This window comes from Podarcis raffonei, chromosome 2 (assembly GCF_027172205.1).
Source record: "Podarcis raffonei isolate rPodRaf1 chromosome 2, rPodRaf1.pri, whole genome shotgun sequence".
NCBI lineage: Eukaryota > Metazoa > Chordata > Lepidosauria > Squamata > Lacertidae > Podarcis > Podarcis raffonei.
Window position 1 is genome coordinate 107458866 of NC_070603.1, and position 11621 is coordinate 107470486.

The 11621-nt window shown below is 47.9% G+C and overlaps 2 protein-coding genes across 3 annotated transcripts; both read left to right on the forward strand.

The window, feature by feature from the left end:
* The first annotated feature begins 3520 nt into the window (after positions 1 to 3520).
* On the forward strand, positions 3521 to 7521 carry LOC128408721 (E3 ubiquitin-protein ligase TRIM7-like). Its single transcript, XM_053378745.1, has 6 exons — positions 3521 to 3537; positions 4357 to 4369; positions 5024 to 5251; positions 6317 to 6342; positions 6463 to 6578; positions 7469 to 7521. Exons 1-6 carry the CDS (start codon positions 3521 to 3523, stop codon positions 7519 to 7521), a joined length of 453 nt encoding a protein of 150 aa, XP_053234720.1.
* Positions 7522 to 7727: 206 nt separating this feature from the next.
* Positions 7728 to 10636, forward strand: LOC128408949 (zinc finger protein 551-like). 2 transcript variants are annotated; one of them, XM_053379036.1, is made up of 3 exons: positions 7728 to 7958; positions 8044 to 8144; positions 8742 to 10636. In XM_053379036.1, exons 2-3 carry the CDS (start codon positions 8055 to 8057, stop codon positions 9357 to 9359), a joined length of 708 nt encoding a protein of 235 aa, XP_053235011.1. In that variant the 5' UTR covers positions 7728 to 7958; positions 8044 to 8054; the 3' UTR covers positions 9360 to 10636. The 2 variants fall into 2 exon arrangements, with proteins under 2 accessions (XP_053235011.1, XP_053235010.1); XM_053379035.1 differs by having other exon boundaries at positions 7729 to 7958; positions 8047 to 8144.
* The last annotated feature ends 985 nt before the right edge of the window (positions 10637 to 11621 follow it).

Sequence of the window (11621 nt, forward strand, 5' to 3'; positions counted from 1 at the left end):
TCGCTCCTTTGCCCGGAGCGCTCTGGTGTGCCGTCCGAGCCAGCAGCCATGGCCGCCGCTGCAGCCGGGATCCTGACCGGGACCGTCTGAGTGGGTTGATCTCCCGGGGGAGCTTGGGGGAAAAACAGCGATGGGGAGCGAGAGATTGACGGGCACGCAGCCAGGACTGAAGGGAGGGGTCAGGAAAGGACCCAAAAAAACGCGCCCCCAAACTTGTGTTTCCAGCTGGTTTTGGACTACATTTCCCATCATCCCTGAACAAGTGGTTCTGCTAGCTAGGGATGATGGGAGTTGTGGTCCAAAACCAGCTGGAGAGCCCAGCTTGGGAAACCCTGTTCTAGAGCCAAGGGGGTCCCTTCTGATGTTGCTGAACTACAACTCCCATCATCCCTTGCCACTGGCTGTGCTGGCTAAGGGGAACTGGGGTCCAACGGCGCCAGTGGTTCCCCATCCTCCTTGTGTAAGTGGGGCAGCCTGCTCTCAAACTGAGCTGGCGGTTTCACTCTGGGTGCAGCAGTTCTTCCCTGTAATCTAGGGTTTCTCAAAGTTTTTGAACTTCTTCCCAGCTTTTAACCTCGTTCTCCTTCCTGGTCATCATCAACCACAGATTAATTTTCACAAAAGACACAGTGAAGATTCCCTCTGCTGCTGCCCCCAAGTTGTGTGTGAGCAGAACCTGGGATTTGCATGTCATGTTATTGCTTATTTGTACGTAGCAGCCTTGCCCAATGGCCTCCAAGCAGGGTTGCAAAAATATCAGAATGAGAAACAGACACGGTAATAAAACGAAGCCACACAAGAATACAAGTGGATGGAAATATCTGGCGACAGCATCTCCCCCCCCCCCCCCGCCCCACCCCGCACTCCAAATTGCAGCCTTCTCTCTGTTGCTTTACTGACTGGGAAGGAAGCTATGATATTCACCTGGATCCCTTTTCTCTGAGCATGGGTGGAATTAGTGGCTAAATCCCACTAGGACTTGTGAATGTGGCCTCAGTGGATAATAATAATATAATAATAATTTACTATTTATACCCCGCCCATCTGGATGGGTTTCCCCAGCCCCTCTGGGCGGCTTCCAACAGAATATTAAAATACAATAGTCTATTAAACATTAAAAGCTTCCCTAAACAGGGCTGCCTCCAGATGTCTTCTAAAAGTCTGGTAGTTGTTTTTCTCTTTGACATCTGGTGGGAGGGCGTTCCACAGGGCAGGTGCCACTACCGAGAAGGGCCTCTGCCTGGTTCCCTGTAACTTGGCTTCTTGCAGTGAAGGAATTGCCAGAAGGCCCTCGGCACTGGACCTCAGTGTCCAGGCAGAACGATGGGGGTGGAGACGCTCCTTCAGGTATATTGGACCGAGGCCGTTTAGGGCTTTAAAGGTCGGCACCAACACTTTGAATTGTGCTCGGAAACATACTGGGAGCCAATGTAGGTCTTCCAAGACCAGTGTTATGTGGTCTCAGCGGCCGCCCCCAGTCACCAGTCTAGCTGCTGCATTCTGGATTAGTTGTAGTTTCTGGGTCATCTTCAAAGGTAGCCCCACGTAGAGCGCATTGCCGTAGTCCAAGCAGGAGATAACTAGAGCATGCACTACTCTGGTGAGACAGTCTGCAGGCAGGTAAGGTCTCAGTCTGCGTTCCAGATGGAGCTGGTAGACAGCTGCCTTCAGGTATACTGGACTGAGGCCATTTAGTGCTTTAAAGGTCAGCACCAGCGTTTTGAATTGTGCTCGGAAACATACTGGGAGCCAATGTAGGTCTTTCAAGACTGGTGTTATGTGGTCTTGGCGGTTGTGAATGAGTTGCATGTGGGAGCCAGTGTGAGAGTGGAGCCAGAAGCTCCAGTGAGAAAATGCACCAGCAACACGGATGCTTCTGATCTCTCCTTCAGGTTGAACTGCAGGAGCGCCTGGTTTCTCTAATGCAGCAGAGGGAAGTGGCAAAAGCGGATGAGAAGAAAATCAAGGAGCTGCTGGCAAGTCTCCAGAGCCACCTGCCTTCCCTTTCCCCCACCCAGCCTCTTGCTGTTAGAACATTTATTTTTATTTATTTTATTTGTCCAATTTGTGTACCACCCTTCTTTTTGGGGGAAATGATTTTTATTTGATTTTACAAATTCATTCACATTCAAAATCACAAATAATAAAAATTACACAAGATTCTTCCGAATCTCAAGACTTGCCCCCCTTCCCTCCATGGGCTCTTCAGTTAACTTTTTCAACTGCATACAGTGGTACCTCGGGTTACATACGCTTCAGGTTACATACTCCACTAACCCAGAAATAGTGCTTCAGGTTAAGAACTTTGCTTCAGGATGAGAACAGAAATCGTGCTCCGGCGGCACGGTGGCAGCAGGAGGCTCCATTAGCTAAAGTGGTGCTTCAGGTTAAGAACAGTTTCAGGTTAAGTACGGACCTCCAGAACGAATTAAGTACTTAACCCAAGGTACCACTGTACTATAAATCCTCGTAGTTTTCAGTCCTCCATTGTATCCAAAGTCTGTGCAACATTACAAGAGTTATTTAAGTGTTTACAGTGGTCTGCCAAATATAGTATAAATTTCTCCCATTCTTTGTTAAAGTTTTGATCCTCCTGGTTTCTGATTTTCCCAGTCATTTTTGCCATCTCTGCATAATCCAATAGTTTAGCCTGCCAGTCCACTCTGGTAGGGACCTTTTCGTCTTTCCAACCTTGAGCAAGCGGCATCCTTGCAGCTCAATTTGTATACCGCCCTTCATCCAGAGTTCTCAGGGTGGTTCTCATCATCATCACCATCATCATAGATACAGTCATACCTCAGGTTACAGATGCTTCAGGTTGCATTTTTTCAGGCTATGGACCGCTGAAACCTGGAAGTACCGGAACAGGTTACTTTTGGGTTTCGGCGGTTGCGCATGTACAGAAGCACTAAATCACGCTTTGCACGTACGCAGAAGCGCTGAATTGCAACCCACGCGTGCGCAGACACACCGCTGCGTGTTGCGAACATGCATCCCACATGGATCACGTTTGCAACCCGAGCGTCCACTGTATATAAAATAAAAGGTGCCTTTTCTCCCCGTTTTTAAACTTCCACTTGCAAGCTCCTTGTGGCAGAGACTTCTTTCATTCCCTTCAGGGCACTATACCCTTGTGAGGCCCCCCCCTGCCAACTCCAGAAGTCGTTGTGCTATGACCCCTCATCAGCCCCAGGCCACTACAGCTCTCCTTTGCTGCCCCCAAGCTGGTTTTCACTGGAGAGGGTAGTGCTTGTGGAATTTCCTCATTGGTTGGGCCTGGGTTGGTTGACCAATCAAAACATGCCCTGGGAGGAGTCTGGGCAAAGCTTGCAGATCCCATCCATCCTTGGCATGGGAAGAGGTCTGCTGCATCAGACCTAAGGCCCATCTCGTCCAGCATCGTGTTTTTACAGTGGCCTGAAGCAGGACCCAATTGCAACAGCCCTCTACCTACTTGTGATTCCAGCAACTGGTACTCAGGGACATGCTACTTTCAATGCTGAATATCATTGTAGCTATCATGGCTAGTGACCACTGGTAGGTTCATCCTCCAGGAATTTGCCTATCCCCCCTAAAACTCATTTAAGTTGATAGCCGTCACTATAAAGGTAAAGGTACCCCTGACCATTAGGTCCAGTCGTGACTGACTCTGGGGTTGCGGCGCTCATCTCGCTTTACTGGCCAAGGGAGCCGGCGTACAGCTTCCGGGTCATGTGGCCAGCATGACTAAGCCGCTTCTAGCGAACCAGAGCAGCGCACGGAAACACCGTTTACCTTCCCACAGGAGTGGTACCTATTTATCTACTTGCACTTTGTGCTTTCGAACTGCTAGGTGGGCAGGAGCAGGGACCGAGCAATGGGAACTCACCCCATCGACCTTCTGATCGGCAAGCCCTAGGCTCTGTGGTTTAACCCACAGCGCCACCCACGTCCCAGCCGTCACTATACCTGGTTGCAAATCCCGTAGTTTAATTGATGTGCTGTGTGGCAAAGTCCTTTTGTTTGCCCTGAATCTTCCAACATTCAGCTTTGTTGGCTTTCCCATAGTTCTAAGTATGAGAGGAAGAGAGACACACACACGTCTTCCTATCCAAATTCTCTACGCTGTGCATAATTTTCTGCCCCCACTGATTGACCTTTTCTCTCTTCGAGTTCTAGCATTAGGAGAGAAGAGGAAAAACCTTTTCTCTATCCCTTTTCTGTGTGCCATCCATAACTTTATAAGCTTCCATCACGCCTTGCTTTTTCTCCAAACTAAAAAGTCTCAAACTTTCACAGCCATTCCTCATAGGAGAGTCACTCTATCCCCCTTGATGATTTGGGTGGCTCTTTTCTGAACCTCTTCCACCTCTATAGTATCCTTTGTGAGGTGAGGCAACCAGAACTGGACACGGTATTCCAACTGAGGGGGCAAAATAGATGATACGGAGAATAATAATAATAATAATAATAATAATAATAATAATAATAATAATATTTTATTTATACCCCGCCCTCCCCAGCTCAGGGCGGCTAACACCAGTAAAATTACAATAAAAGCATACTAGGGGAAGAAGAAAAAACCCAATTTAAAATACGGGTTAAAATACAATTTAAAACGCAGCCTCATTTTAATAGTAGCCCATAGATCAAAACCGTAAGGGGAGGGAAACATAAGGGTCAGACTGAGTCCAAACCAAAGGCCAGGTGTCTTGCAGGCCCTGCGGAAAGATGTCAAGTCTCGCAGGGCCCTAGTCTCTTGTGACAGAGTGTTCCAGCAAGTTGGGGCCAGTACTGAAAAGGCCCTGGCCCTAGCTGAGACCAATCTAACCACCTTACGACTTGGGACCTCCAAAGTGTTGTCATTTGTGGACCTTAAGGTCTGTGGGGCATACCAGGAGATGCTTTAGTTTCAATTCCTTTCCTAATGACCCCTACTGTGGAATTCACCTTTTCCACAGCTGCTGGATGCTGAGTTGTCCTCAAATTGATGTTTTTCTCCCTTTCTTGGTGTCCCCGCTTTGTTCCCTTCTTTGGATTGTAGAAACGGATCGAAGCAGAGAAGCAGAAAATCATCCAGGAATGGCAGCAGCTCCGTGAGTTTCTGAAGGAGCAGGAGCAGCTTCTGCTGAGTTGGCTGGAGATGCTGGACAGGAAGATTGCACAGAAAAGGGAGAAGAGCCTCTCCAAGCTCTGCCTGGAGATTACCCTGCTTGAGGATTTGCTTGGCGGAAAGGGAGCGGAGAAAGAGGAGCCAAATCGTCTCCGGCAGGTGAGGCTGGGCTGTTGAACCTTGGCAAGAGTCTCTCTTGATTCTGCTCTGCCTGGGGAGGCCTTTTTGAAAGCGTGAGTGGGATGATTCTCTCAAATTTGAGTGTTTTAAGGCCATGACAGCTTAGGCCTCAAATATCTGAAAGGCCTTTCTTACCGGCCCTCTTGGGTGCTAAGATCAACAGAATACTCTTGGCGCTTCAGCCATACCTCAAGAGTACCGGGGAAAAACAGAGCAGCCTGTTTTCTCATGCGAGAGCATGGCAGCCATTTTGGGTTCCATGATCTTGTGTGATTTCGCATCAAGATCTTGCCCGGAAAGAAAGCACTCCCCCTCCTTGAAAAAGTGTGTTGTGGGGTGCTGTGCTAGCATGGCCACGAAATCACACATATTTTGAGTTCCATGAGTCATGTGACTCACATGAGAGCATAGGTGGGAAGACATGTGTCCTGGTTTTGGGACTCAAAATGTCAGGTTGAGGTTCAGGTGGATATCGGCGCAGGAGAGGGTCTTCTTAGTGGTGGCCCCTAAACTGTGAAACTCCCTTTATACAGAGGGGTGCCTGGCACCTTCATTATACAGCTTTCATCATACACGGAAGACACACCTCTTTACTCTGGCCTCCAATGCCTGATGCTCTTCGCTGCTGCCGAATTTTACCAGATCTTGTTGTTTTTTCCTGAAGCGAGTCTGCCATAACACTTTATCTGAGGCTCAAGGTCAATCCCACGGCCGGAGTTTGTTTTGCTGTGGAAAATTCCCTTGGCCAGTTTAAAGTGGAAAATTCCCTGGCCAGTTGTAACAATTTCAAAGTTCCTCTAGGGGGACACAGTAACAGTCAATACTTGTTGCATTAAAATAACTTTTCCAAGTCCCCCATTTAACAAAATAAGCAACAGTTTCAATTTCAGTTAATTTACAGTTCCTTAAAGTCCGGAGAAACCAGTCAGAATCAAAGTATCTCTCTTGCAGAGTTAGCTGTCAAGAAGTTACATTGTCCATAAACAGCACGATTCACAGTACGGCAATCTTATTGTCCATTGACAGCCCGTTCCCAGGCATTAGGGCTGCTTCAGAAGCACAGGGAACAGGTGAGTCTCTTTCCCTTTGTGGCTTGGCCGGGATAGATCCTGCGACGAAAACTGGGACTGCAGGGTTGTCTGGGAGTGAGATTACGCCTCGTCTTCTCTTCCTCTTCTTCCTTCCCCCAGTATGGAAGATGGCGCGTCACCAAAAGCGGAACTCGACTTAGAGGAGCTCGAACAGAGAGTCAACTGTTTCTCTGAGAAAAAGGACACCCTGCAGGAAGTGATGTTGCAGTTCAAAGGTGGTCAAAGGTGGTCAAAGGTGGTCAAAGGTCCCGCTCCCTTCCCTGCCCTGCCTCCCTCAGTTTTTGAACGTGTAGCGAAATTCTTTTAGGTTCGGGTCGATTTCATTATTAGATATATGGGGGAATAGATCCATAAAAGGACGTGGAAAGTAAGTAACATGCAGTGCTGTAGGAACCAATTTTGTCATGTTCTAGTTTGGTGCCGAAACTTACAGGGCCAAGCTTCTGGCCCAAAGATGGGCACTTCTCTATGGTCCATAGCCTCCCTCCCAGTGCTGCCAGACTGGCAATGTGCTGTGGGAGGTGTCTGGCTTTTCAGGCTCAGGTGGCCGTGAGGGTCCAGGCTCTGGCCCTGGTGGTCTGGGAGATCTCCACCTTTGCAGGTCGACTTTGACAGGGGCATAGGACCTCCCACCTATTGGTCACCCGGTGGCAAAAGTTGGCGCGCAGGAGTGCAGGGAGATAAAGGTCTGACCCACTGGGCCGCAAATGTTCCTTACCCATGCTGTAGTTGCCCCCTGCCCCAGGCAGGGGGCTCGGCTAGATGAGCTCCAGGTTACCTTTCCACCTCAGGGTGCTATTACGAGGAAATTTTGCGTTGTCTCTGTAACCCAGAAGGAGAGTGGTGCCCTGCTGATGAGTGATAGCAGCTTCCTAAAGCAACCCAATCAGTTTACTGGCGAGCTACACCCATTCTCTGCACTCTCGCAGCCTCAGTTTTCCCATCTGTAAACTGGGAATAAGGTGGCCTATTTCACAAGAGGCTTTTGTGAGGGTCAGACAGTTACATTCCCAAATATTTTGGGCCGGGTGGACCGTTGATACATCCTTGCTAATTCTTGGGAGTATAAAATATTCTCTTCCTTGCTTTGTTTCTCCCTACCCAGAGACTTTACGGATGGAGCTGGAGGGTGACACAGGTACGTCTCGGAGTGCCTGATGGAGAGAGAGACTAAAACAAGACTGGTCAAAAGGAGGAGCAATAGGCACACCTGGGCCTCCAGGACAGGTCCATCAGCCACATATTGTGGCTGCTCCAGAGCTTGACCATCACTGCCACCTGGTTTTTGCATTACAGGGCAGGTAGCAGGAAATGATGGTTTATTGATGGTTTATAGGAACTCCAATATACCCATTTGTGTACCAGTGACTAGATTCCAAATTGCACATCTGATGGATAAGAAAATCCTGTGTGCATAGCCCACGAAGCTTCTGCTTTTACTTCTCTGACTGTATCTTTCAGAAAGCATGAAACCCTTTTTTTCCAGGGTCTTCTGGTCTTGGATCAGGTACCTGAACACCATAGCATCGAACAGTGGACTTCCAAGGAACCCAGGAAGAGACCATTGAGCAGAGGCCCAGAGGAACACAAGGAAGGTGAATTGGACTTAGCTATATGTTTCTCTCACTCTGGTAATTACCTCTTGGGTCCCACTTTTGTAATGTTTGCCTTTTGTCCCAGTAGGGAACGGGATGAAAAGTGAGGACGAGATCAAGGTCTTTCAGTGGAAGGACCAGACACAAAGGGAGCAGAATATGACTGCGCCAGGCGAATGCCACAAGGTTGTTCTGAAGAATCTCTTTTTTTAAAAAAAATAGTTTTGTTAGCATATCATTTTCAACGATTATTAAACATACTTTTATATCTTATACAATTTTTTTGACTTCCATCAATCACATCTGAAAATTTTCTAATCTTTTTCACTTAATTTACATTTCTTACTTCCACTATTGCATTTAAATATCATAGCTAATATCACCAGCGTGGTGTAGTGGTTAAGAGCGGTGGACTCGTAATCTGGTGAACCGTGTTCGCGTCTCCGCTCCTCCACATGCAGCTGCTGGGTGACCTTGGGCCAGTCACACTTCTTTGAAGTCTCTCAGCCTCGCTCACCTCACAGAGTGTTTGTTGTGGGGAAGGAAGGGAAAGGAGATTGTTAGCCGCTTGGAGACTCCTTCGGGTAGTGATAAAGTGGGATATCAAGTCCAAACTCCTCCTCCTCCTCCTCCTCTTCCTCTTCTTTCTCTTCTTTGCAATATTTCATATATTCCTCCTTACAAAACTTCTTATAGTCCTACTAGAGTAATTTGTTGATTACAGTTGCTCTTCAAATAATTCATATATTTCTTCCAATCTTCTGTGAATCTCTGGTCCCGCAGGTTTCAAATCCTTCCTGTCATCTCGTTCTGAAGAATCTCAAAAGGGAAGAGCCAATTGCAACCGAGTACACGTTTGAGAATAACGTGCCAGGATTCCAAGGCCACCCAAGCCGCCGGGAAACCGGAGGACCCCAAGCCCTGCTGGAGAAGAAGCCCCACGAATGCCCGGCCTGCGAGAAAAACTTCCGCCGGTTTTCCACCCTGGTTACCCACCAGCGCATCCACACTGGGGAGAGGCCTTACCAGTGCCGCCAGTGCGGCAAGAGCTTCAGCCAGAGCTCCAACCATTTCCGGCACGAGAAAATCCACACGGGCGAGAGGCTCCACAGCTGCCCCGAGTGCGGGAAGTGCTTCTGCTTCGCCTCGGACGTTGCCAAACACCAGAAAGTCCACCGGGCAGGGAGGTCCCTGATGTGCTCCGTGTGTGGGAGAGGTTTCAGGGGCTGCACGACCCTCGCCCGGCACCAGCGCACTCACTCGAGTGCCAGGCCTTACGAGTGCCCCGATTGCAGCAAAGGCTTCTGGTTTAATTGCTTCCTCCTGGCTCACCGGAGGACGCACACAGGAGAGAAGCCGCATAGGTGTGCTTCGTGTGGGAAAAGCTTCAGCTCGCGCTAGGCCCTCTATGCTCACCGCCGGGGCCATACCGACGAGAAGCCCTTTAAGTGTCCGGACTGCGGGAAGGGCTTTGGCCAGAATTTGACCCTGAAGACGCACCAGAGAGTTCATACGAATGAGAAGCCCTACCGGTGCTCAGACTGTGGGAAAGGCTTCGGACAGCACTCCACCCTTCTGAAACATTGGATAATCCACACCGGGTATAAGCCTTACCTGTGTGGCGAATGCGAAAAGATCTTCAATCGCAGTTCCGCCCTTTTGGCCCACAAAAGGATCCACACAGGGGAGAAGCCGTTTGCATGTCCTGACTGTGGGAAAAGCTTCACTCAAAACGGGCATCTGATTCGACACCGGACGGTCCATGCCAAAGATGTGGGAGCCCGCTAAACTAAGGCTGCGCAGAGACCAGAAATGAATCCAGTTCTCGCTAAGGGCTGAAGATGCTTGATCTGGATGGCTGGTCCAGCAGCTGTAGTAATAATAATAATAATAATAATAATAATAATAATAATAATAATAATAATTCTTTTATTATTTGTACCCCAGCCATCTGACTGTGTTGTCCCAGCCGCACTAGGCAGCTTCCAACAAGTATATAGTGGTACCTCGGGTTAAGTACTTAATTCGTTCCAGAGGTCCGTTCTTAACCTGAAACTGTTCTTAACCTGAAGCACCACTTTAGCTAATGGGGCCTCGCACCGCCGGAGCACGATTTCTGTTCTCATCCTGAAGCAAAGTTCTTAACCCGAAGTACTATTTCTGGGTTAGCGGAGTCTGTAATCTGAAGCGTATGTAACCTGAAGCGTATGTAACCCGAGGTACCACTGTAAAAGCATAATAAAACATCAAACATTGACAACTTCCCTTCACAGGGCTGCCTTCAGAGGGTTCCACAGGGTGGGTGCCACTAGTGAGAAGGACCTCTGCCTGTACAAGCACTGAGGGTAGCCTGAATGGTTAGAGCGTAGCGCTGATAACACCAAGGTTGCAGGTTCAATTCCCATTTGGGACAGCTGCATTGCAGAGGGTTGAAATAGAGGGCCCCTTCCAGCTCGATGATTCTACAACTCCTGCTCTTGGAGGTACATGGGGACAGCTTAAGCTGAAAAACTATTTTTGTTTGGACTGCGTGGGGGCATTTAAAAAAATAATAATTGGGAGGAGTGGCTTGGTAGGTTTGCAAGCTGCTGGGAACTGGTGCCTCTGCAGAGTGGGTGATAGGAAGAGGGAAACACCCCCCCAATATACACACTAATTGTGGATACTAGTGCCTGTGAGGCTGGAGCTGAACAGTAGGTGGCGCCAGAGCCAGTGTCCAGCAGAGCCAACGACTTGTGTCCTCCCTGCTGATTTCTTCAAGGGGGAAACAGGCTCAGGAGGAGGGAGCTGACAGGCAGTTCTACCACCTGGGCTAGCTATCAGGAAGGCAAGCAGAGCTGGAGAAATCAAAACTGTTGTTGGCAGAGCAGTCTGATCGCATATGAGCGGCAGCGCCATACAAAAGTGTTTGCCTTGCTGTCTGCATAAGACTCTTGTCTGCTTCTCCCAATAACGTTTTGAAAAATAATAATGGTTAGTCCATACAGTGGTACCTCGGGTTAAGAACTTAATTCGTTCTGGAGGTCCGTTCTTAACCTGAAACTGTACTTAACCTGAAGCACCACTTTAGCTAATAGGGCCTGCTGCGCCGCCGCCACACAATTTCTGTTCTCATCCTGGGGCAAAGTTCGTAACCCGAGGTACTATTTCTGGGTTAGCAGAGTCTGTAACCTGAAGCGTCTGTAACCCGAGGTACCACTGTGCAGGGATGGAGGAATCTGGTTGTGTTTAGAATAATCTTCTGCGTAATATAAAAAATACAAAGTGAGACTTTAAGGAAATCCAAAGGGAAAATATGAAGAACAGAGGATCTGATGAATGGATTATTAAAAACGCATGAGGCAAACGGTGGAAGTCTTTTAAAAAAAACACAACACTTTATTTAAGGTAGATAAGGACAAGATGAAATTATACAATTGAATATAAATATAGATGGGAAACGGCTATGTATAGTGAATACTTATCTACTTTTAAATTTTTTCACCTATGATCTTTTTCTTTTACCTCTTTCTTTTTTCTTTCTTCTTTTTTCTGATACCTTATCTTTCATTTCACTCCTTTATTGTGAATAGCATTTTACAGAGATATAAATAACTGTAAATTTGAAAAGAGACAAAGTATTCTCTAATTTTTTTCCTTGGTTATATGTATTTTCTTTTTCTT

Bases quoted from the DNA above. Each gene is read 5' to 3' on its own strand.
- LOC128408949 (XM_053379036.1), top strand. From the start codon at position 8,055: ATGAAAAGTGAGGACGAGATCAAGGTCTTTCAGTGGAAGGACCAGACA. The intron at 8,145-8,741 runs GTTGTTCTGAAG...CTGGTCCCGCAG, and splicing joins CGCCAGGCGAATGCCACAAG to GTTTCAAATCCTTCCTGTCA.
- LOC128408721 (XM_053378745.1), top strand. The intron at 6,343-6,462 runs GTGAGTCTCTTT...TCCTTCCCCCAG, and splicing joins TTCAGAAGCACAGGGAACAG to TATGGAAGATGGCGCGTCAC. The intron at 6,579-7,468 runs GTGGTCAAAGGT...CTCCCTACCCAG, and splicing joins AGTGATGTTGCAGTTCAAAG to AGACTTTACGGATGGAGCTG.